This window comes from Gavialis gangeticus, unplaced genomic scaffold (genome assembly GCF_001723915.1).
Source record: "Gavialis gangeticus isolate Ggan-Ray unplaced genomic scaffold, GavGan_comp1, whole genome shotgun sequence".
Lineage (NCBI taxonomy): Eukaryota > Metazoa > Chordata > Crocodylia > Gavialidae > Gavialis > Gavialis gangeticus.
Genome location: NW_017729024.1, coordinates 112,168,563 through 112,194,452, shown reverse-complemented (window position 1 = coordinate 112,194,452; position 25,890 = coordinate 112,168,563). Strand labels below are relative to the sequence as shown.

Genomic DNA, 25,890 nt, shown 5'->3' with positions numbered 1-25,890 from the left:
TGTTTAAGAAGAGCTCCATTAGTTAATGGAGAGAGGCTTTCTTTTCTTAATGTGTTAATAAACAATGAGTTAGGAGTGATAAACATTCCCTGCTGGGCTGCTTAGGAGGGGAGGAAATAATCAGAGCATCCTGCCTGGGCCTAGCCATGCCTCCCTCAGCTCACCTCTGCCAGGGAAGGGAAAGCTAGCACCCTCCGTCCTCCACCTGTATCCCTGCTTCTAACCTGAGCCACTGCAGGCATGTGCCTGCATTTCTGGGTTACAAAATTGATTTAGCCTAGCCAAGTTAAACTAACCTGCAAAGACTGAATCAATTCGGTTCAGGCTTTTTGAATGCCTGTCCCTAGCCTTGCTGTTTTAGTCTGTTCCTGCTTAGCTGTCCCCACTGTTTTTGATTCTCTTGATCCTGATCTCTGGCACTGTCCTAACCTCTCACTTCCTTCCTGCCTTGGACTTTCTAGTTCCTGACCTGTTTCAGCTCCTGATTCTGGTCTCTGGAACCCCCCCTGATTTTGATGTTGGCTCTACTCACTCTATCATATTGTTGCCTCTCTGTCTTAGAAATGCCATCAACTGGCAAGCTTTTTGAGTGCAAGAAAGAGACTGATTTATTTTGAATAGGATTTAAAATAGTTTATTTTAAAACCTCCCTTTTACAAATAACTATAAGTTTACATGTCTTACAAAACTGTCACGGCAACTCGCTACTGAATGCACAAATTTTATTAGCCAGCCTTGCAGCTTGATAACTGATTGACAGTTTACAAAAATCACATTTTTCCTTCTTACAGAAAAATGAAATCATGAGGAGAATTTTGCAAGGCTACATATATGGGAAGAAGTAAAGGAAAGCAGATGGGTCACCTGACAGTATGTGAAGAGAAGAGGTCAAGAGGCATAGTTCCCTCTGGCTGTTCTCCCAAACTAGCTCTGTACTCTTCCAAATGTTCTGCTGGCACATAGGTAATACTGCAATAAAATAAACACATAAATGTAAAACAAATCATGGATCATACCTGGTGGTTCTGACGAGGAAGGATTAGCCATCTGAGATCACTTAACATGCCAACTGACATAAGGGCCAAAATGCTATTGCTGAGAGCCAAGGCACAGGGAACTCCACATATCCCTAATGAATTAGTCACTTTACTATGCACCTATAGTCAAAATGATAAATTGTATAGGCATCCACTGGTGCTAACTGCACCATTTATGAACTCCGGAAGCCGTTACAGTTTACTTTGTGGCAATGACTGTCATGCTGAATAACCTTTTTGCAACAAAAAAAATAAGTATAAGCAAACAGAAGAATCTGTTTGGTACTTCTGTCCCAAATGCTACATGGAAATGGTTCCGGAAGTTCATTTGCATAAGTGTTATGGTAGCCTTTGTGGCTTCTATCAAGGCTTTTATTTTTTTGCTGTTGTAGTTGTATGAAAAACACAAAATAGACAAGGAGGAAAAGGCAGGTACAATGACAAATAGGAAGGTGATACAGAAAAAGTAGAAAGAGCACTTTCAACAGCAGTGCCTGGGTAGCACTTTATCACCAAATCAAGAGTGATGAGGGGAAATACAGGAAAAATATAGCTCCCTATTTTCAACTCAGTGCTAACAAAAATAGTACCTTCATGACAAGAAGCCTCCAAACATTAGGGCTTTAACTGAACAACAGAATGAATAATTACAGGACTGCCAAGATTGCAAACAGGCCGGGTGGTTATACTTAAGAAAGACATGAGACATATCCTACCAATCATCTTTTTTAAGTAACCCTGTTCTATCCCTCTAATGGAGCAGAGGAAGAAAAGGTCAGAAATATTACCCCCAGTCAACAGGTTGATGAGGTTTGGGGTTTTGATTAACCAACATCAGTTCAGCTTGGGTCTGCACCTTGCCCCACGCTAGAGAAATGGAATTCCTGTTCTCTCCCCCCTCATCTGGCATAAAATGTAAGAAATGCTGTTTCCCTGAAGAATGAACAGGGGAAAAAGCCAGACAAATTCACTATGGAGCCAGCTCTAAAGAGTCTTTCCATTATAAAAGGCCTGAAAATATCATCCATTTTAAACAAAAGGGGCCATTCATCTAGTTACTTCCACCTGTCACACTGATTATTCACATTTCACCTTACTACAAATGCAGAAATAAACAGAAATTTTAAAAATGTGTCTGCAATAAAGCATTTGGCATTATGAGGTGAGTATCTGCTGGTCAGAGAATCAATGCATCTCTGTTATACTGATGGAACCTTAAAATGTGCTCCTCAGTCATTACTGTCACTTCCTAAGTTTTAACATGACTAGCATTTGGCTTCTATCTCCCTTTGGTTTATATCACAGTGCCCAGATTAAATTTAAATTACAGAACTAGCTGTAGTGGAAAATCCAAAATTTCAAGGTGTAAGGCTCTGCTTTAGGGTGCTCACAACCTAGTCTGCAAGCTATATCTGGCCCTTGGAACCAAATCATTTAGCCCATGAGGATCCCCAAGTGTCTGGATATTTGGCAGCAGAAGAGTGGTGGAAACTCCGCCTAGGCCATTGGCATGCAATGGGACTGGGGCCAGGCTGCTTCCCACAGCCTTACCCCCTTCCCTGGAGCATCCAAATTGGGGCTGCTCCACTTTACCCCCACCCACTCTTCCTGTATGTCCAGATCCATGCCAAGCTGTTCTCCCCTCTCTCCTCCCCTCCATATCTTATGCCACCCCTGCCCGGCACATTCTGATCAGGGCCAGGCATGCACCCTCCCGAGGCCAGACGGGGCCCTGCTATGCTGGCCCTGCGCGCCAGATTGAGCCCACTGGCCAAATCCAGCCTGCAGATAGACATAGCACTGCCCATCCAACCTGTGGAGCAAATTGTTTGGTCACCACTGGTATACAGTATAAGGCCGGATAACTCCGTATTTAGCTTTGGAATACTTAGCTTTACTAAATGGTCATCTTCTTTGTCAACCTATCTTATGGCTGTTCTCCTTGCAACAGAGAAGAGGCCAAGTTCGATGAAGGAGTAATTCCATTAACTGCAGTGGATTTATGCCTGCCAAGAAAGTGCCCTATAAATTTGAGCTCTCACAGACATCTTTTTAAGCTGAACTTGAACACGGAGTGGAGAATGTCCTCATCAGTGAGGCCTGCAGGTGTTTAGCACCTCTAGGAATTGCTCAGGATTTTGTATGGTCAAGCGTTCAGTGACCAAGAGCCTGGGACAGTGAGGATTCCCAAGGATGAGGGCCACTGGCACTATACTGTTCTTAGTGCTTTGGGGAAGAAGTAGAGATAACACTGTTCTACTCCAGCACTTAAAAGACTCGTCCATCGAAGGGACTGACATCTACTTTGAAACTTACTCCTCGAAGTGATGTGAAAGGAAAATGGAGAAGTGAAACAAACTGCTGGGAGGATAGAAAGAAAAGCATACAACACATTGTGAAATGTGTAAATGGCTGTTAGAAGTAAACAGTGTATTACAATCCTTGGCTGTAAGAGAGGTTAACATATTAGCAATTTCAAGAGAAGACAGGTGTAGTTTTTAATAACTTCCTCTCTTTTGTAATTGCTCAGCTTTAAAATGAAAATGTTGCTGTTTCCAGTTTGATGAGCTGTAGAAAAAAAACATTCTAAGACATGCTTTGCAAAGGGAGCAGCGACAATGAAAACACCGAATGGTGTAGATATGAAAACATTTCATAAACACAAGACTCCATGCAGTTCAAAAAGAACATTTATGGCATGCTTGATCAAACAGCCACACAAAAACCGTTCAACACCAACAGAGGAAACAAACTGAGTGGTGATGTATGTAACACATTTGGGACAAATTACTATTTTATGACTAATCCAAACCTGTTGGTTATCTATGGAGAAAATAAAACATTAGTGCCACAGAAAATATGACACTGAGATTAATCCAGATATCAGTACTTCTACATCCGTATTAATTCCAGTGTTTAGCCCCTAACAGCCAAGATCTTTGGGCACTTTCTGAGAGGATAGTATGATTAAAATACAAATCAGCAGCAAATTTTCAGAATACAAGCGTTTTTTAACACAGTCTCAGGAAGTTTGTTCCAAACTGCATGCTTAAAAGCCATTTTTTATTTATTTATATTTATATTTACTGTACCTATATCTGGATATATCCCTGGCATTTTGGATGTTATAAAAGCATGAAATGATTTCACAGAAAAGTTGCAACACAGAGTCATAATGAGCTTTTGAATCACCAATACTCACACATAAAAGGGGGCCTGATCATCAGCAGGTGCTGGAGAAGATCTAGAATGTGAAGCATACGATGCAGCATCTTTTACAATGGTGTTAACAAATGTCAATGTCTCATGCTGAATGTGCGATGCATACAAATGCAGTTAAAAGTGTGAACTTCTATTTTTTTTTCCCCTTTTTCTTTTTTTTTTCCTTTACCCCTTCCACCTCCATTCCATCTACACCTCCCCCAGAGAGCATCTGCTCTTTATTGATGTCTATAGCGATGATTATTAACAAGCATGGAAAAATGGAACTGCAATCAATCTTTTATTCCTTGATCAGGAATTCATCCCCATACTTTAGGTTAAGGCAGGTGAATTCTGATTCAGCTCAGTAATTATCTGGCAGATGTTACAAGCAGCTGCTGCTGAGCACAAAACCCTGGCTATTATTACAGAAATATAAGAGCTCCTGGCAAGGTGGAGTGAGAAGTAAAGCAGAATGCATTCTGGGGAGGCCACACATCTGGTTTTTCATAAAGAAATTATGAAACCTGGAACTCAGACTGACTGTTCCTGAACTCCCAAAACTCAAATATCTTTGTATAAAATAAAATAAAGTTGCAGTTTGCAATATGCAGCAAGTGCAAAGTTTTGACTATCTTTTGGCAACTCATGTTTCTTGTAAAATATGCTCTTTGTAACTGAAATAGTTTTTTTTTTATTCTTCTCCCATACCCACATACAAAGGCCACTACGATCCCTGTAAGAGCCACAGTGGCCTTCTACTTGTGGAACTTATAATGTAGACCCAAGCCCATGAAACTACATATTAAACATGGTGGTCATGTTAGTGCCCGCCCCTCAAATAAGCTGATTCCTAAGAGACTCTTAACCCTTGCTAACCTGAATGATTGGGCATAGAACCAGTAGGGTCTCCTGCATGGGAGTACTAGGCACTATCACTAGGTCATCAAACTAATACAATCTAGACTCAAGAAACTCATTGAACACTATAGTCCTCTTATTGAGCCTGAGCATTTCCTTAAAAATGCCCAGGTCTGGTTTTATGATACAATATTTCTCTGGCATTTTACAATGAAAGAGAAGAGTAAAGTGGTGCTGCATTGACTGAAGAGCCAAACGGTTCAACCCCTACTCTTGCAAGCCTCCTATGCACATTACTGCAGGATCTTGGCCTTTCATGGGTTACTTCTTTGCAGCAGCAAGAGAAGGCTTCAACTTGAACCTGTATCGTGTATGGCACTTGTAAGGCTGTAAAATGGCAAATGCTCTTATTTCTGAGATTTTCTGATTATTGCAATGTTCCAGTGCAATGCTTACAGTGGGATCAGATTCTGATATCACACATATATCCAAAAATAAAACCACACCCATCCCTTCCAGTATAAACTCATTTATTATAAAACATACCAGTAATAAAAAACCATAAGTACTAAACAAAAATAACCTGTTTTTGATTATATGACTGAGCTATTATTAAAAATTATTCAAATTTTGTATATAAAGTTTTGTATATGTTCAAACATACTATACAAATGCACACAATTCAGTTTGATACTGGCAGCAGAAATCATTTGAAAACTGAAAGCTCGGGTACATGCTGATTCACTGGTACTTGTGATTGGTAGTTACAGTTCTGTCCTTGTTTATACAATTAATACATGCTATCCTATAAACAAAATCAGCTTAAATTATCTTCTAGCTATCAGCTGAAGGATCAAATCTACTAGTCCAGAGGTGCTCAACACTTGGCCTGTGGGCCAAATCTGGCCCATAGAGCCATGGCATCTGGCCTGCAGGACTTCCCATGGATCAGGAAAGATTGGTGTCGGGGAGAGGTGGGGCAGTGGCAACTAATACTACCATACCTCTCCCACTGCTTAATTCCCAAGCCCCATGCAGCTAGATTGGGGCCAGGGCAAACCCCTTCCCTCATGTGGGTGGATTGGGGCCACGCCATGCCCCCAGCATCCCTCCTTCCTTACACAGTCAGATCAGGCCCCTGCCACACCTGTCCTGTACACTGGATCAGGCCCACTGGCCAAATCTGGACACCAAACACTGCCTATCTGGCTACCAGGGTGAAAAGGTCGGACACGCACTGTGCTAGGCCAAGTGAAAAACCCTGGTGCAGCTGCACCCACAAAGCCATGCCTGCTCAAAGAGCTACAGTTACTGTCACTAAGGCTGCTCTGAAACTGCCTATATCAAAAAAAGGCTAGTAATTAATTAAAAATGATGACTAAATCCTTGCTTAAATTGATTAACACATGTTAATGAGTCACCAAAATCGTTTATAGACATTACATGTTTCTAGGTTTAACCTGGAGTACAGCTGTCACTATACACACGGGGACATCTGTAGTCCAAATTAAAATTAGATTAATGAATTTTATTGAATGAGGATTAAAGTTAATGCAGACTAGGGTAGTCTGAATTAGGCAATTTAAACTGTATTAATTAGCATGTATATACAGCACTACTTCTAAGAAGAAAAGTCCTTAGGAACCCAGGTAAGCATTGCAAATATCAATTTCCTCAAAGGTAAATCAGGGTGCCTATACATACACTGAGGCTGCTCCAATGCGCTGTAATTACAATGCATCAATGCAGACTCGATTAATCAGCTCCAGTTGACTCTAGCATCACATGTCCCCCAACACTGAAAAATGGTGGGGGGGGGCACATTAACTAAAGCTCATTTGACGAGCTTTATTAAAGCACCCCATCACCATTTTTCGGTATGGGGACGCTGATGTGTGTGATACTCCGGGTGCTTTAATTAGAGCGGCTCTTGGAACTTCTCTAATTAAAGTGCCCCCCCCACCTCCCACAGCACATGTATAAACGCCTTCAGTTCGGTTTTTGCAACACAGCAGGGTATCAGGCACAAAGCAATGTCTTTACAAAGTCAAATGTGTGTGACTAAGTATCAATATACTGATTCAGTCCCCAGCCCTGCCCAAGCACACAAGCTACTGGTCTGTGAAGGAGGCAAACCCCCTTGATTGTAAATTAACCCTTAATTCAAACTGAAATTTAATTCCAACTGTGTGATGCAAATCTGTTAACCATAGTTTCGAAAACGGTGAACACATCTACAAACAGCCCAACTCAGTCAAATGGATATAAGCAAGGGTTAAACTGGTTTATGCATGTCTACATTAGCACTCTGCTCTGGTTTAGCTAGTTTGAATTTTGAAGCAGGTCAGCTCAGCCAGTGAATCTTTGTAGTACAAACAGAGCCTGAGCTTCCCCAAGCACAAACAAACAGGGGAATATCTCCACCGTCTACTGTGATCAGAAAAACAGCATGGTAAACTGACAAGATTGATCAGTTGGCAAAACTGTGGGCAATAGCCATTTTTCAAAGACCTACTGAAAATAGTTATAAGTGAAAGCAAGGATCACCTCAACACTATCACATTTAAAATGCTATTTACCAGCATTAACATTGTGTCATACTTTCTGTTTGGCAACAAAAATATTAATTAATTATAAAGACATCCTACAAAGAAAATCAAGAGAACAATTAACTTTTTAACAACCACAAATACTTCAGATAAAGTTTCATTATTGTCTTGACTTGGAACAAAGACTTTATAGTCACATGGTTAATGAAAAATGCTGATTGCAACTCCTGCCTAAAGTTAGGTAACTAAAGACTGGTCTGAATAGCCAGATTTGAGAAAACACCCTTTAAAAGCCTTTTTCTTCTATAAGAATAGGCAGAGTTATAATAACTGCAATGAACTCTTTTGCAAACGACACAGGAAAATTCACGATTTCATGTTCCATCTATACAAAGACTCAATCTGAGATGATGACATGTTGTAGGAAAACAAAGAAAAAAATATTTGATTTAAAATACTGATTTCTATCATACGTGTACTCTGCTTTATGTGACCGTTAATGCTTCCCTATCCAACTCATGTCCTAGCTTTACCTACTTTATTTCAGGTCCAATGAGCGAATGTCTCCTTAGCATAGCCCGGGCTTGTGCATTGGTCAAATTAGTGGTTGATTCTTCATTAATACAGAGAATGCAGTCCCCTACACCAATTCGACCATCACGGCTTATGGAACCACCATGGATGATGCTACGGACTATCATTCCTGAGCCATCTTTATTGGAACTTACAGTCATCCCTGTGATAAAAGGAATATGGAACATATTATTGTGTAGAACCACTACTCCTTATAATATAAAGGAAATCTATTCCACCTGCCCAATGAAAGAAGCATTCAGTAATGAAAGCCAACCCCTAAACCTGGGGCTGTTAACAAGACTGAGTGGTTTCCCAGCCCCACGGCTACTATCCCAGACTAGACACCTGTGACATTAATTTCTAGTTTTTAAGCACAGGAGCAATAGGAAAATAAGACTGCTGTAGTATCTAAAACAAACAAACAAAATGGTATTATTTTGAGAAGTATTTTAAGTGTTTCTAAACATGGTCAAATCAATCAGTTCTCTAGCTTGTCTTGGTAAGAGTATTTATCTATTTTAATTATATTTTAGAGTTGCTTTACTTGGAATATTTTTTTTTCACCAAGGCTGAAAAACAGTCAGGATGAAGAAACAGGAGCAAAAAACATAAAAGAGCTAACAAAGAAAAATACCTTCTTTGCACAGTACAGCTGTCCTGACTCAATGCCCACTGAAGTCTGTTATTCATTTCAGTGGACCTAGATCAGGTTGTGAAGTACTACGACGCAGATTATAGTATGTATATGGCTGAGGGAAGGAACATTGCACCAATTGCACTATATTCTAGTTAGGTTACATGACTGCTCTATGAGCCCACAATTATGACTACCCCTTGTTCCTTTCCCTACAGGAGGACAACTCTTGCTCATTATGCTGATGGTCACCCATACTTTGAGAAAGATTTCATGTACGTTTGTGTACCTTTCACAACTACAAAGGCAGTTAGTACTCATGAAATAGGCTCAAATGGCTAACAGCTTTGGAGAACACTGTTCTCCATGAACAGTAAGAAAGCCCAGATGCATTAACCTCCTAAACACACTGTTCTTATCAGTCATCTGTGGTCACCTGAAACCACCTCTCTCCAATCCACAGATGAGATAAAGCAGAGGCTCTAAAGCTGGAGCTCCCTCTGTTTCAGCAGGAGGCTGAGGCTGGCAGGACACTATCCATGAGGCTTTCTGGACTCTGGCACACTCCTTCCCACTTTGGCATGCCAAAGCCCAGATTTATTAATCTCCTAAGCATGCCCATCTTTTCCTGGGCATTTAATATTGAAACAGATGGAGAGATATTGGATTATTTGGGCGATGGGACTTATGTTTATGACTTGGAAGGTAAATATTTGAGCTACGGGCAAGCTAAGTGACGCTGTCAATGAACGTGGATATATTTTAATCTACAGGCCACCAATCCTAATAAAGGAAACTTTTGTTTTATATAAATTAATGTATCCTGTGCCTCTTATTGCAAGAGTACAGTACAGGAGTCAGCTGCTTTGATTCTGCTTCCCACTTTGGTTATGTCACAAAGTAAATGCTCAGACAATACAGGTGGTCACTGCTGGCTGTGGTCTGGGGGCACTGTCTATGCATTTATGCTCACACACTCCCTCATCCAAAATTCGCCATACATAGGTTATTCCTATTCTTAGTAGGAACAAAATGCACATGTGGTACTACATTTGGCTGTACTGCTCCAGCATATATGCAGCATGTGTGTGCTCATTTCTGTGGGCATTATGCCCATCTCCAGGGTGCCAATCAAAATTTGGCTTTAGCCTAGAAGCCCCTTTCATCCCTCGGGTAAACAGGCACAACTTAATTGAAGCCAACACCATCACACCACAGACATATCTGGCCCAGTGTCTATCAGATGACGTCAATATTCAAGTTCACATCTGATGTCAAGTGCATAACCAGTGGCAGATCCACATGAATGAAGCGGTGACTGCACCCCCACTTTTAGACTGGACTTCACCAGAAGCCTCTGGGAACCTTTTTAAAGTCCCTAAAGCAAGTGAGAATCCCCCCTCCTCTTCCCTCCCCTCCATGCTCAGAAGCTCATCCCCTCCCCTCCACTTCCACTCCTCCCCCACCTGCTGCTTCTTTTCTTACTGTCCCAGGGGTTAAGGAAGCTTCAGAGCCACTTCTGCTTGCTCCAGGTGAGCTGTGTGGGGGTGGCCTCAGCTGAGACAGTGGCAGCAACGATGGACAGAGGGCTCTCCCTCCACACACTTAATTATGTGGGAACTGGATAAGTCAGGAGAACCTACCTTCCACTCATTACCACTACTGCTGTCCCAGCCCAGCTGGAACAGGAAAGAACACTATGAAGCATCTCCTGTCCCTGGACAGCAGGGAAAGCAATAGAGGTGAGCAGGGGAACAGAGGGAAAGAAAGGAAGGGGAGGGGATATGCTTCTGAGCACAGAGGGAAGGTGGGGGATTCTTTGTTTCTTTTGGGATTTAAAAAGTGCCTGGAGGCTCCCATAGTGTGGTCTGCCAGCACCTGGAAGGGCAGAGGAAGCTAGCATTTTTTCTCTTAAATGCTAGCATTCATGGCTTGCAGTAGCCCTTAAAGCCCAGCCATAACACTGCTAACTTTTCTTTTTGTTTTTAAAAAAGAAATCCATATTAGGAGCACCAAACACTTGAAACACAGTGAAAAGTAAAGTGCCTGTGCTCTGGGTATATATTAGTGAAGCTGTTGGTGCAGGTTGTTGCTCCTGAACTCCCTTTCACCAAATCTTTAATCTGCCCTGTGCCTGACTTCAGATTTTTATACTTTCAAAGAAGGAAAAAAGAGTTAAGTGCCATTGCTGGTGCACCAACAGCTTCACTAATATATACCGAGAGCACGGGCACTTTACTTTTCATTGTGTTTCAAGTGTTTGGTGCTCCTAATATAGATTTCTTTTTTAAAACAAAAAGAAAAGTTAGCAGTATTATGGTTAGGCTTTAAGGGCTACTGCAAGCCATGAATGCTAGCATTTAAGAGAAAAAATGCTAGCTTTCAACTTAAATAATTGACACAGCTGCAGCTTTCAACATCATCACATAGCTCTTGTTTTAGCTCCTTTAGTAAAAGTGAAAGTTAAAAGCTGTGCAGCCATGTGTGCAAAATATTGGCTGTGGCTAGGCAACACAAGGGGCTAGAATGGGAAGGGACTGCAAGAAAAAAAAGAAAGTCAAGAGCTAGAGGCCACAGTTACTTATTTTTATATTATGTTGGCATAATACCAGTAGGTAGTCCTACATTTTTGCAATTCTACCTTTTGACTACATGTGACACAAGTTCTTTATATATACAGACATACACACATATTTTGTACTTTTATGTTTTACTGTTGTGTTTAACATGCAATTTGCTAAGGCTACTAACTAACTGATACAGGTGGGCAGTACTAAGAGCACAGTTACTTTTGGCAAAAGCTGAAACACCTTGGGTTCCCTTATGCCCCATCTTTATATGGCTGTGAAATATGTAATAAGGAGAGCAGGGGCTCCCTCCCCATTTGCATAGCCTGGGTAAGGAATAGTTGGCATTATTGCCTCTGCACTTAGAGAGCCACAAGAGCTGCTATCAAGATGCTCCTCTCTTGGGAGCACTTTAGCTGAAAGGAGGCAGAGAACAGGAGGCTTGGGTAGACTCAGAAGCAGAATTTTGTTGCCTGCAAGAGAATTCCAGGTCACAAGTGACAGCGCGCAGCAGCAAAAGGGTTGCACTACAGACCTGTCTATATCTTTTGGTATCCAAGTACCTCTGAAAACTTGGTCCTGTGACCAGTGTCCTTTTCACACTGAAGTGCATGATTCCTCAATTACATCATACATTTCTATATAAACTGAGTTTTCTTCATATTTCTGTTCCAAACCTAACTTTGTTTATTTTAAATTATTTTATATAAACAAATAAGAAAAGCATTAGATTTTTGATGATGAATCACTTTACTGTTTAAGGTCCTCCATTTTATGAAAGGAATGCTTTTAATTAGAGAATGAAGCTCTTTGTGGATTGATTGTTTGAATGCATGCCTTTACAGATCCAAATGGCCAAATGAATGGAGAAGAGCAAAAGATAAAGCAAAAAGGGTAAGTGAACACTTGTTTCTATTCTTCCAGCTACATGGATTTCTTTTAGTAGTTTCCTTTAGAACAGATATGTTCAACTGGTGGCCTGCAAGAGGCCAGCTCACAGCAGCAGAGAGCCCACGGGTCCAAGTGCTGCCTGAGTGGTGGAGGGACAGAGATCTCACTGCCAGCGCAGACCATACCCAGCACAATCTTGGAGGGTCAAGGATGGATACATGAGAGGCCATGCCTGGAGTGTGCATTGTGCAGCTACCTGGGGGCAGGCCCAAAGCTGGACAGCCTTGTGTTAGAATGAATGGGTAGATCGGAAACTGGTAAGACAATACTGCCACAGAGACAGGGAACAGCAATTAACAGAGAAATATTAATCAGACAGACAGACACCTTGGATACTCTACCTAGACTTGAATTGCCTTTTGCAATAGTTATAGTTTTCTCATACATGTGTTGGGCAATACTTTGAATTGTGGAATTTTCCCCAGTGGATGTTGGATAGCTCTTTTCTATTAATGGTACTTCAACCTAAAACAAAGAACAAAAGTGTATCAAAACAGTAAGAGCAAAATATGACCAGACTTCATATGCCGTATATATCACAGACATTTGACAGTCTGCTGAGCCTTAGAATGGCTAATTTAAGAATAAACTGTAATTTATCTAATTTTTTTCAGTGAAATCACATTGAACCAAAGAAAAAATATATCATCCATTATAAAGGTTGTCCTTAAACACTTGTTTGTCTACAGTGATATTTGAAGGCTCAACTGTGAATTGAACTATGTGCCCATAGTACATGGAATGAGAATCTACATATACACCTCATAGCAGTGATTCTCAACCAGGGTACCTTGAGATCCTTTTAGGGGTGTTGTGAGGTGCTGTGCACTCATGTTAGCACAGTTAGGCACGCAAACGTGACTCACAGGATAAACACAGAAATTTCAAATAGGAAATTCATGGCTTTAAAAAACATTCTGACCTATTGTGGTCTTTCTGAGTTCTTTGCAACATAAGAATATTATTTTTGTGTAGTCAAAAACTGAGTGAAAGCTAAGAGCTTACATTTTCTGAAGGGGGCCTTGAGTCTAATGAATGGTCCAACGGGTCTAAAAAATGTTGAAAATCACTACCTTGTGGACAACCAAATCTTGCACCGAGGCATGTAATAAAACAGTAAAGAAATATATATACTTGCTTCCCCGATTCTTGAATCAGTTTGGAAGGAAGGGACAAAGTATGGGTGAAGTCTTGCTCTTGTAACCTTAATTATCTAGTCAGTGCCACTGAGCCAACAGAGCGCAAAAACAACTTATTGCTCTAAGGAGCTAACAGTGACTTGCTTTACTGTTGCCTCCAATCTCATTAAGCATGGAGGACACAGGGAGGATCTGCGATTCAAGAATGAGTGAGCTACAGAGCCCAGTAGAGTTGCTTCTGGGTCAGGGTGACTTTTGTACCATTTTCTTGCTCTGGCTCGTGCCTAATGTTATCTTCCAACTGTGAACCCCACAGTAGAATACTACATTTAGAATCAGAAATACTGAAAGTTAATCATGAAGTAGCAGTTTACAAATACTAAATCTAAAGATAATTTGCACATGTATTCTGTCTATAGAAAGATAGACCTTTACTTTTCCAGAGAGGTCCAACTCAACTGTGGGAGTGAGGCTGGAATTTTGTGTCATTTCAGTGGCTCTCTCTGGCTTGGTCCATTCAGTTGTATTTTCAAATCCAGCCTGTTTCTCAGGAATGTCTGAAGGTAGGAAATCCTTTTTTGCAAAAGCAATAGCAGGTTCTAGGTTTATCTTCACTGAGGTTTTGTTCTCTGTCCCTCTCTGGACGAGATCCATGTTGTTTGAACTCTTGCTGGACATTTGGAAATCAACAGAGGCATTTGAAGAATCTTCTCCAACACCCTGTTAAACAGAATCAGCAAGAAGCATTTATGATCCTAAACACTATTGTTAAAATGTGTATTTTATGCTAAATATATTAAATTGACATTAAACCTTGCAAAACAGTTAAACTGATTTCAATACTTATTATTTAAAACTTATTTAAGCACACAGACACTTATATTTGGCCTCTCATAAAAAGCAGTGAATTCACAGAATGACAGATCACTGAAAATCATTTTACTGTAACAAGTTTTTCCTCTGTAAACATTTTTCTCTTTTAGGTAGTGATAATTTGTATTTGTGGTAGTAATATTGATATCCGAGGGCAGGTCTTTAGTGGTGTTAAGTAACAGAACTCCAATGACTTCAGTGGTATAATGTAGATGCATGCAGATTCAGGATCTGGGCCACATACTTCTTATGCAACAGGACATACATGGTCACACATGTAACATGAAAGCCCCTCTCCTTTTCTCCCCCTGCCCCCACAGCTGGAAGCCCTGTCAACTGGAAGCTCCCCAGCTCAGGCTGCCCATGGCCTCCAGCGAAGAGCTCCAATCAACTGATGGGGCTCCCAGGCACAGGGAACCCTGGCCACGTGTTCAATTAATGGTATGACAGGAAGCAGCTACAAAGTTATTATACATATTTTGTGATATAACTTTGCAGCTTATTCTTCTTTTTATAACTCCATTAATTGATAGAACGTTTGGCCAGTGACCTTCCAGTGCAATTAATTGGTTAGACATACCTTAAGTGTAACGTTTAGATGAGGCCTAGGTTTTGTTGACCGCAGCTACATTACTGAGGTAAAGTTTTTCTTTTTTTATGCAAGCTTGATTAAAAAATTTTTTAAATGAGCAATGATTTTAGTTTTTCAATGTAAAGCACTTTAAAGGGAGCTTGGCAGTCAAATAATAGATATTTATTCTGTCTTGAAAATCAGGCCCTCAAAGAATGACAAGTTGGACCTTCAAAATCACTCATCGCTTTTGAAAATTTACACCAACAGACTACTGAACAATATATCACAAGCACAAGGCATTTTCTTCAGTATCAGAAACAGTAGGTAATTCTTTTTATTCCAATTTTTTCCTTCTTCAACAAATTCATTATCATCACAGGAAATTTCTATTCCACTGACATTTTAATTTTCCTACGTTGCTTTCAGAATATCCCTTATTCTCCCTCAAACAGCCTGCATAACTGTGTAATGTCCAATGATTTTCAAGCAGATGTGCCTTCAAATCTCTGTAGGTGAAGAGTAAACAGTAGCATTCTGTGCTATTTTCTACCAGGAACATTAAAGTTGATTTTCATCAATACAATTACATGCTCCTGTCCCTTCAATAAAAGTGACTAAAAAATGTGAAAGGCTTGTTTTTCAAGGGGCAGAAACAGCATCATCAGGAGTACAAACAGAAACAGGCTGTCTGATGTAGCTTTCCATTCTTGGACCATGAAATCAGCTATAACTGTGCCATGCTTTAAGCAAGAAAGTAAAAGAGATGGTTTCTTTCTTCCTGAAGACCATGTTAATTCTCACCATGTGTCTTACAATTTACAGCATTCTCTTATACTGCTAGAAAAAGAAGCTTTCCTGGATATGGAATATCTTCCCACAGATGTCAATATATGGATTTGCTTTTCAGTGTATTTAATAATCCAGTAAAACAGGGGTGTTCAACCATCAACCCACAAGCCAGATCCAGCCTGTAGCACCATGTCACCTGGCCCATGGGGCTCCCCATAGTCCAGAAATTTGGCAGTGGGTCACTGCTACCAAATTTTGGAACCATGGGGAGTCCCAGGCCCAGTGTGCTGGATTGGGCACCCAATCCCAGCACATGGGAGGTGGGAGAGGGTGGTGCTTGTGACAGAAGGCCACCTCTGTTGTGACAATTTGGTTAGGATGGGCCCTGCAGAGGGTACACGCCCTATCTCTTTAGGTAACCTGAGTTGGATACATTCCTGAGGGAGGAGGGAAACCTGCTCCCTCTGCCTACATGACTGGCTTCACATACCTGGGTGAGGGGCTTGGGCTCCCTGGTGGGCTAGAGACTGCCAGTCTGCCCAGCAACCAGCGATGCATTTCAAATTGGTTGGCTGACAGCCAACAGGTGTTGGTCTCCATTGGACCAGGTAAATGAGGTCAAAAGGGCTATATAAATTAAGGACTGCCCAGGAGGCAGCAGGGCAGTAGCCATGAGGAAGACTCAGAGAGGAGAGCTGGACCATCTGAAACTTGGTCTCTCTCTCAAAACTCATGATCAAGGAACTGTTTGCCTCCAGAGGGAATCTCCACCTGCCTCTGGATGATACTTGTGAGTAAGCTACTTGAGATCTAACTAGATATATAGCTTGCAGTAACTCAGATGCATGATCAAAGGCTACTTTATCCACCCTGTTTGCTCTGTGGGATTTCTCTGATATTACTCAACTCTGTACCCTATTCCAACCCTACTCCTTACAACCAATAACGTTCTCCTTTGTACCTAGCATGGGAGACTTATTGGGAATGGATCTAGATTATGCCTTGGGGTCCCCTTGGTTCAGCTAAGGGAGACCACTACTTGTGCTTCCAATTGAGGGAAGCACCCCAAGTTCTTGAAGTGAGTGAAGTACCCTCGAGGGCTACTAGGCCTGTGCTTCCCAGGGGATGCAGTGCCAGAATCAAGCCCGTCCCTGGGTGGTGGCAGCTCCACCCCCAGGCTAGCAGGTGTGCTCCAGGAAGGGCGTCGGCTGGACGTGAGGCACCCCCAGGGAGGCACTCAGAGCCTGGAAGGTGGTTGGGTGCAGTGAGGTGGGTGGCTTAGCACAGGAGCACCCCCTACTGCCTGCCACAGTACTGGGCATAAAAGATCTAATCTGGGTGCCTGTGAGGTAGCACCAGGCCCAAGACCTAATTCCGGTGAGGCAGGAAGAAGGTGGTCCCAGGACCCAGGGCCCGATCTGGCCTGCAGGACCAAAACATGGAGCACCACTGCAACAAAACAGATCCATGAGAGAATTCAGAAGCTGGATAGACACCAGGAAATATTTCAGAAAACAGTTTCACCAGACAGTCATCATAAAAGATTCACAACTATGCAATCAGTCTAAGTTACATCTGAGAATATAACTAACAAAATCTAAATTTTATATCAGGATGGATAAATGAAATAATCCCCATCCTTTAAAAGACAAGAGCAAAAGAAGCCTAATCAATTTAGTGAGTTTCAGCATGTCTGAAAGACAGCTGACATCCTCACCTTTGATATTGTTTAAGCCACTGGTCTAACTTCTGCTAAACTAGTGGAAGCACACTCATTGACGTCAATGGGAGATGGATCAGGTTCTATCCCCCAAAATGTATTTCTTTTATGAGTGATCAGTGCTTTAAACTTCCCTGCAGATCTCTCTCAAACTATATTCATTAAGGGAAAATGCATTCAAGTTACTTTGATTTAAAATATTTTTTCTCCAGCTGTTATTTTGAAAATGACAACCAAACATTCAAAAGCCCATATTCCAGTAATGTATTCTGCACTAGAGCCATCTAAAGTATCTCTGAATTCTTTGTAATATCTATTTGCATAGGTTCAAAGTTTTACTGCATTCATCATTTGCTCCAAATTATTTTTGTAAACACTGATTTCCCCAGTGCTTTCCATCTTGTGACATCCTTTCCACCTTTGCAAAGATCATCTAGAATGCAACTAATTCAAACTTTAACTTACTGTACTCACTTTGCACAGGTGTAAATAAATGCACAAGTAGAAGTGTGTGGGGGGGGGGGCAATGTGGTCATATGCTTCAAAACTCCAAATAAAAACGGCCTTTTAAAGTCCTGAAAAAAATGAAGATTTCAGGAAACCCTAACATGGCACACTTTATTACACCAGCTTCTACCCTGTACAATATATCATTCTCAGCATGCATACTGCATAATCCCTTTAAGTAACAATTATGGAGTTAAACAATGCAATCTGTCCTTTTGGCACAGCAAAGATATGCTCTAGAGTGGCTCAGAAGATTGCATTAGGAGATGAATTCAGGTTTCAGTCCCTATAAAAACTGAACACATTCTAGAAGGAATAAAGGCAGACAGTCTCAGGGGTGTAAGAAGCAGGAGCAGGATTTCTATTCAAGATTATACTCTGTGAACCATCCAAGAAAACTCTCTGGTGTTGCCTGCAAAGATGATAAATCCTAGAAGAAAGGTATTAGAAAGTTCCCAGAAAAAGAAACATAATTAACAGACTGCCAAGTAAAGAAGAAAAAAGAAATGACATGGAGATAAACAAAAAGCCACCATCAACATAAAAAAAAAAAATCAGTATGGTTACGTGACTGGAAAACTAAATAAAAAAACATAATCTTTCAAATATCTTTCAGAAACTTATTCTTCGCTGATTAAGTAATTCAGTTTATCTACTAAGACTCAACCAGATATGCTGTTGGTTTACCTTTTATTACAGCATCATTGTAAATGTACATTACTTCAAGAACATAGTATTTTAATGGTCATAACGTCAGCTACACAAATATTAAACAAATGATGAAAATGAGAATGTAACTTGCCTCAACCATTGCACAAGTAGAATAAAGCAGCTAGACTATGTAGCCTGTTTTAGTATCCCCTGAAGCTTAATAAGTAGCATTTTTGTAGCAGACTACTCACCATAACTGTAATAGTACAAATGTCTCAAAATACTTCATCTGTCTGACTTTGCAGAGTACAATCAAAGCTCTGAACCATCTAGCTCCCCCTCTCTCTCTCTGATATACAAGGCTGAAAGGTATCCAATCAACACTACTTAAATGAAAATGCCCTTTAATCTGATAACGAACGTATGTGCAGATGGACTTCTGACAACATAATGCCTCTACATCTAATACAACAGCTAGATAGAAACACTGAACATTTTATACAAGATTTGCCATAAAATGATCTTTTCTTTTTACCTTGGGAGTTGATGACGGAAGAGAGAGGCTATAGCTCAAATCATCACTACAAGCACTACCATGCAGAGCTAATACAGAAGCCTGGAAGGTGTCATCATTGTCAGGAGAATACTGTGATTCAAAGGTAGATTCATCCACGAGATCTGCCTCACTGGAGTCCACCTAACAACAAAGGCAAATTTAACCATCAGTCAAGCTATCTGCTACCTTCATACTGCATAAGCCTCACACAGACATCAGTGGTTAAATATTTATTTGTATATATTACAAGGAAGTATTCTTCTTCTGTGTATTAATATTCTTCTGTGTTTCTATTTTACACAAGACCCTCTACTCACAGCAGGCCAGATTCTATCCTTAGTGAGATCTGTGTAACAGTACAATACAGTTTGTCTCTAATTTTGCAAATAGTTCAGAGTGGAGCTGGGCTGAGGGCCATGAGATCTAATATTACATTAGATTAATATTAGATTATTAATATTAGATTATTATAAACTCTTCTTTAGTCCATGGTGTCAACAAACCCCTCACAATCTCTCCACTTTGAAACTAAATGCTACAAAGCAGGAAGATTCATTTAGCACTACTTTTTAGGATTAAATTATTTTTCTGACATCTATTTTAAAAGCCTTGGCTGTTTTTAGAAGGTTAAGAAATGTTAAAAGAATATAACCTTTAGAAATGGGAGACTTTTATATGGTAAAGTTTTGCAAGCTGTTGAGGTGGGATATTTAGTCTGATAGAAATAGTGAATTTTAAAAATATGTAATAGATGCATGCATAGTAACTAATTTTTTCTAAGATTTTTAGTACAATAAATACTAATATGGTCGCAACTACATTTGACTGTAATTCACCATTTGAATACCATGTCTCTGTTTCTAATCTGCCAGTGTAGGTTAGAAACAGAAATCACACTAATAAACAGATACAAGTGAGATAAGTATCACGGCTTCACTAAACTCCAGTGTCAACCCTGAAAATAATCTGCAGAGCAAGCTCTTTCAACATGCAACTGGAGACATGGGTCATAAGACTGCTCTTCACTTTTTACGGCTTGTTGTATCATTAATTCATAATTTCATATTCCTACATGTAACAACTGACACAATGAACTGAATTGGCTTCAAAGGATCATTTCCATTTGTTGCATCAATGATCCATATACCTCAGCAATTTCTCTAATATTGCCACTGAGTTCCTTGCATTCAAACACACAAATATAAGTCTCTCAGAACAAACTTTTAAAACAGTACAGGGCAACATTAGCATCATGTGTGTACATGTATGATACAATTGTCTTATACCAACAGGCAATTCAAGGGAAACATTTATACTCAGGCTTCAAATGGCTCTTTTGTGCTTAGGTATACATCTCTGTTGTGCATATAAAGGTCAGTGCAGTTCAGACTGTAATCATACAGAACATGATATTTCTAATTCAGACACTTAGTATATATACCTGTGCCACAAAAAGACAACTGAACACCTTTCCTGTAAATTCGGTGGGTTTAAGTCAGACATTTAGACCTAAATTATCAAAATAAACTAAGTTGTATGTGCAAAATGTTACGGCAAATGTGGAGGGCTTACTTAGTCTTAGTTTCAGGTACAGTTTTCAAAGATTCCTAAGCCCTATTTTTCAAGGAAACTTCTGCTCTAAGCGCCTCCTTCACTTTGGAAGAGGCAAAAATTCTTATGGGTAATACCTTCTATTGGACCAACTGCATGGTTGGGATAGACATAGCCAAGCTTTCAGGTATCCTAGTACCCTTGAGGCCTGATGAAAGGTACTGTGATACCAAAAGCTTGCCTATATCTATCCCTGTAGCTTTCAATCTTTCTAAACTCTAGGCATCCCTTGATAAACTCAAAGCACTCCTCAGAAAATGTCAGTGCTTATCTTTCACTTATTTTTTACTACAGAAAAATAGAAAGACCACAACAGGTCAGAGAGTTTTTAATACTGTGGATTCCCATTTGAAATTTCTTGAGTTTATCTTGTGAATCATGTTTGTACACCTAACAATGCTAATATTGTGTGGCAACTCATATGAGCCTTGAAAGGATCTCAAAGCATTCAAGTTAGCATGGCACCCTAGTTGATAATCACTGGTCTATATAAACTAAAAAGTTGGTCCAATAAAGATATCACCCAGAAGAATTCTTGCTTCTCAAGTATTTCAAAGATAATCACAGAAACACCATCACCTCACCACTTTGGGGTATTATACCTTCACTTCAATTGTGCCAATGGGAGCTCTGGGAGCTGCACCTGAATAAGAATGTCATGATTTGGCCTCATATTTGCAACTATAAAGGAAGTAACTGTGCATTTACTTTGCAAACTCACCATAAATATGTAATTTCATATTTCTTTTCTAATTTTGCAGATGCAACTTAGCCATTAAGTTTTGAACCTATAGACCAAATAATCACATTTTATATATAGTACAAGGATATCAGCATTATTTTCAAACTTTTTGCCTTCGTTGTATGCTCAAACACTTATAAACCAATTCCTTTTATTGCATCTTTCCCCAAGAAAATTATTAATAAAAAAATTTCTCCTTCTCCTTAATTTACCAGTGAAGTCATGTATACTGTACCACGGTATCAAGGAAAGATTAAACAGGGAAAGAAAATGGACAGCAACATTTATAGATATTGTTTCAGAAAAAAATGCATCTTTTGTCACTTGAACACAAGGTAAGGGAAATTATGGCAAATATTAAAGATTTAAATTTTCGTATTCAAAAGTGTATGCTGGCTGAAAAAAAAGATCCTATTGAAGAATACTGATACTTGTTTAAAAATTAATTTAGTATGTAGGCTGGCAACCGTTTTAATAAGGTCAGGGTATCCTTACTCAGTATCTTGCAAGTTCAGGCTCCAGGTCTGAATAAACAGAAGAATATGTGAAAAGCAAAGTAAAAAACATTATTCTCAGGAAATTATAATTTCCTGTCTTCTGAAATTTTGTCTCTGGCAATTTCTGGGATAGGTGTAGTGCCCATTCCTCATTTATATTGATTTATTTGTGTGAAAATGAGTAGCTTTTACCCTTCCAAATCTTCTGTTCACTGACCCATACTGTAAAAAGTCTAAAAAAAGAAACATAGGCAACTTTTTTAAGTTGCAGTATTCCTCAACACGCAGACTTCATGTCCTGAAGACCTCTATCAACTTGTCAAATTATATAGAAAAGTAGAAAGAAATTGATTAGTAAGTGTTTCTAGAAAATAAGCAAATCAAAACTTCTGTGCAAATGGCAAGATATGAATTCTTTATGCCCATTCAATTCCATGGGAACTGGGAATCCAGGTCTCTTAGCTGACTAAAAAATCTCAGGGAAAATATGTCCTTGTTACCTAGCAGCCAGTATTTGTGGGTCAGATCCTCAGCTGGTGCAAACTGGTGTAGGTCTACTGATTTCAATGGGCTTATGGAAGCTTATATTACCTGAGGCCCAAACCCAATTATTACAGATCAGAAGTTAAAGTGAGGCTAAACACATTACTAAAAATAAAAAATCATAAACAATGTGATAAAATAAGGCTTTTCATTACAACGCCTAGACAAGATGACAACAGTAAGGTGGATTTTAATAGAAATATTGTTAAGTTTTGGCCACTAACCAGAGCCAGCTCAGCATGGAAGAGGGCTGCATCAGCTGGCCCTTCGTCCTCAAGTGACTGGGCAGTGTAGTAAAAGGAATCTTCCTTAGCTGAAACATAACCCTCTTCTGGCGAAAGCTGCAGAAAGAATGAAGCTCTGGGTTGGATGAGTGGCCAGTGTATAGGACTTGCATAGTAAGTAATGTTAATAAAGTTTTAGAAATGCAAATTAATATCAACTTCAGAAGAAAGAGAAATCTCAAGCAATGTTATATCACTAGAAAAGTAAAAATGTACACATCGATCTTTCACATCTTATTTTACCTGCTTAAGTAATGAAACTAACAGGCCATCCACAGCACTTGCAGCCTATTAATAAATAAGTTTAAATGTACGGATTCCATTTTCCCCGTCTCCCACAATCACATGGGCCACCATGTGAATTATGGAGAGGCCAGAAATGGCATTGCTGAAAACACCAAATCAAACTAATGGAGTAACTCTGGTGGCAGTAGTGAGTTCTTACCCTCTAGGGAAAATAAAAAAAATTGGAAAAGAACAAAACATATTTAGTTAGGGTGCTACAAAATCAACAAGTTCCTTTTTTTTCTTCTTCACATTATTTACTGTTGTTTTTAGGTGCATCTCTTATATACTCCAGAGTAAAGAAAATTATTTCTAATGTAGCAGAGGTCAGGCACAGATGGTATGTTAAATATTTAAACATCAATACTCAATATTTACACAAAGTTAGGAAACCGAAAAGTAACTTAAGCAAACATAATCCTCTTTGGTGCCTTAGCTGATATTAATTCTGAAAATGTTAATTCACAGGACACTTTAATGTGCAGCATGCAGTATTCACACTAACCTGCAAGTTTCTTTCAAAAATCTAGATTTAAAGACTGTGTATGTATTGTGCCTATAATGGGCACATTGTGGGAAACACCAGAGTTGGTACAACTCTGGAAGAAGGATACGAAACTGGTTTTGTGTCATCTTTACCTGTCGAGGTACAGGAGGTACTCTCATGCATTTCAGAGAAGATTTAGGGCAGTTCTAAACTATGCCCAGCTATCTGTAGCCTTAGGGATTGTATTAACAACTAGGCTGTTCCAGGAGCAAAGGCATGCTGCATTCACTCCCTCTTTGCCAGCCATACTCTATAAACTGGGGGCAAAATGTGAAGTGTTATAGGTCCACTGCACACACTGTTATGCAGGTATTCCCTGTAAGCAAGGAGAACCTGTATGCAAGGGAGCCAATCAAGAACGCTTTCTGGAAGCTTCATTCCTTCTCAGTAGCAAAAAGCAGCACAGCTTTGCGAAACAGCACCATTTCATTTCGACTTCCATTTCAAAGGGACAGTGTTTCGTTTCGTTTCATTGAAAGTGTTTCACTGTTTCGATGTGTTTCAACATTTTGCCCATAAGCTATAATGGGGAATCATGAAAATGCCTATAACTGTCATTTATTGCCTGATTTGGATGAAATTTGCAGGGATGGTACCCCCTTCTGAGGGCATGAAGTCTGCCAAATTTCGAGGTACAGGAGTTTCTGGGAAACTGCACCTCAAACTGTTCAAAACAAAACTCATATCATTTGTCAGCAGCAGCATCCTGATGTCATCCCTCACACAGATCCGAGGCTCCCCCCCCAGAAGGGCTGCAGGGCTGTGCCAGACTCCTCCCAGGGGGCACAGGCCCCCAGATCTGCAGTTTCAGCGGCAGCCTGCTGAAACCCTGGGCACAGATCGAGGGCCTGCACACCCCAGAAGGAGCTGGGGAAATGATCAGAGAGCTGAGGGAAGTGATCAAACAGCTGGGGAATTGAACAGGGAGCTAGATGTCAATATCAGAGAGCAGGCCTTCCCCCCTCTTCCCCCTCCCTCTCCTTAGTTTCTGTTTAGCTGCAGCAAGCCCAGCTTCAAAACTCAAAATGTCTTGAAATTTTGAAACATTCCAAGTGCCCTCGTTTCGTTTTGAAGCTGTTTCGCAGCCGTTTGTTTCATTTCGATTTCACTGTTTTGAGCTTGAAACACATCGAAACAGCTTCAAAATGAGATACTTGGTGAAATTTCGCACAGCCCTATAAAGCAGCTATACAAAAATGAAGATAAAGGCCACTAAAATCAGGTTGCAGTATATGGAAAGCAATCGTTTGATATCCAAATTCTTACAGGTAATGGTTTGGCAACGCCTATTCTAACTGTTCCTGCTGGTGCTCCTTTCAGTGCTTGTACAGCCTCCTCCAGGCTGCCGTTTTCCAAGTTGACATCATTAACAAACATAAGCCGATCACCAGGAAGAAGTCTGCCATCTCGTTCAGCAACACCGCCAGGAACTAACGAACGGATTACAATCACTGTGTTTGCGGGGTCGACTGGATCCTAATTGAAGGAGGTATAAAGAAAAGAGTTTACTCATTACTCATTTATGTTTAATTAACAGAAGATAGGCAAGTTTGTAAGGTCCGAAATCAATCTCTACTCTAGCAAATTCCAAATGAGTATTCAAAAGGAGCTTATTTCTCTAACAACTGTGCATGCTCTCAGACCTCTACAGTTGGGCCTCTTCTGATATATAAAAGCAAAAATAATTATGTTTCACATGTTCTGAATGCCTTTATATCATTTAACTTCACAGTAAAACTGCTGAATTATGGGCTGCATTTCCTGCTGTAATTACATATCAGCATTTAAGATAAGCACCCTTCACAATAACAAGGCTGCTCCCTTCTTCAACCTCCTATGTACTCAAATGTCTAGGAATAAAATGGGAATTGCAGCATGTGTGGAAGGTTAACACTTTAAGGCTCCGCTAAATCAAGGTGCTTATTGATAAGGATTGCTTTGTGGTTCATGGAATCTGGTCACGCTCCATCATAAAAGCCTTTATAATAAAAATGGGCCCTTAAGTCCATAACTAAGCAGTTTAATAGGTACAGACACATGCCATTGGAAGCAAATCCATAAAGCACGTTAGGAACAATGGAATAAAAAGAGTGAATTTTGTTTATAAAGAAATATTTTTTAAATCTCCAACTTCCAAAACACACACACACACACACACACACACACACACACACACACACACACACACACACACAC

General features: G+C 40.1%; 1 protein-coding gene across 13 annotated transcripts in view; it reads right to left on the bottom strand.

Annotated features, from left to right (window-relative positions):
- The window catches only part of MPDZ (multiple PDZ domain crumbs cell polarity complex component), a 160,769-nt gene that overhangs the window by 44,985 nt on the left and 89,894 nt on the right, over positions 1-25,890 (bottom strand). For 6 of the 13 annotated variants that reach the window (XM_019517589.1, XM_019517582.1, XM_019517586.1 and 3 more), the window contains exons 17-24: positions 24,961-25,170; positions 22,803-22,919; positions 19,165-19,326; positions 13,951-14,235; positions 12,718-12,841; positions 8,186-8,384; positions 4,240-4,281; positions 865-969 (exon numbers count right to left, since the gene is read on the bottom strand). In XM_019517589.1, coding sequence (XP_019373134.1) covers positions 865-969; positions 4,240-4,281; positions 8,186-8,384; positions 12,718-12,841; positions 13,951-14,235; positions 19,165-19,326; positions 22,803-22,919; positions 24,961-25,170 — 1,244 coding nt within the window. The remainder of the gene's footprint in view (positions 1-864; positions 970-4,239; positions 4,282-8,185; positions 8,385-12,717; positions 12,842-13,950; positions 14,236-19,164; positions 19,327-22,802; positions 22,920-24,960; positions 25,171-25,890) is intronic. The other 7 variants (XM_019517584.1, XM_019517585.1, XM_019517594.1 and 4 more) reach the window with 3 other exon arrangements.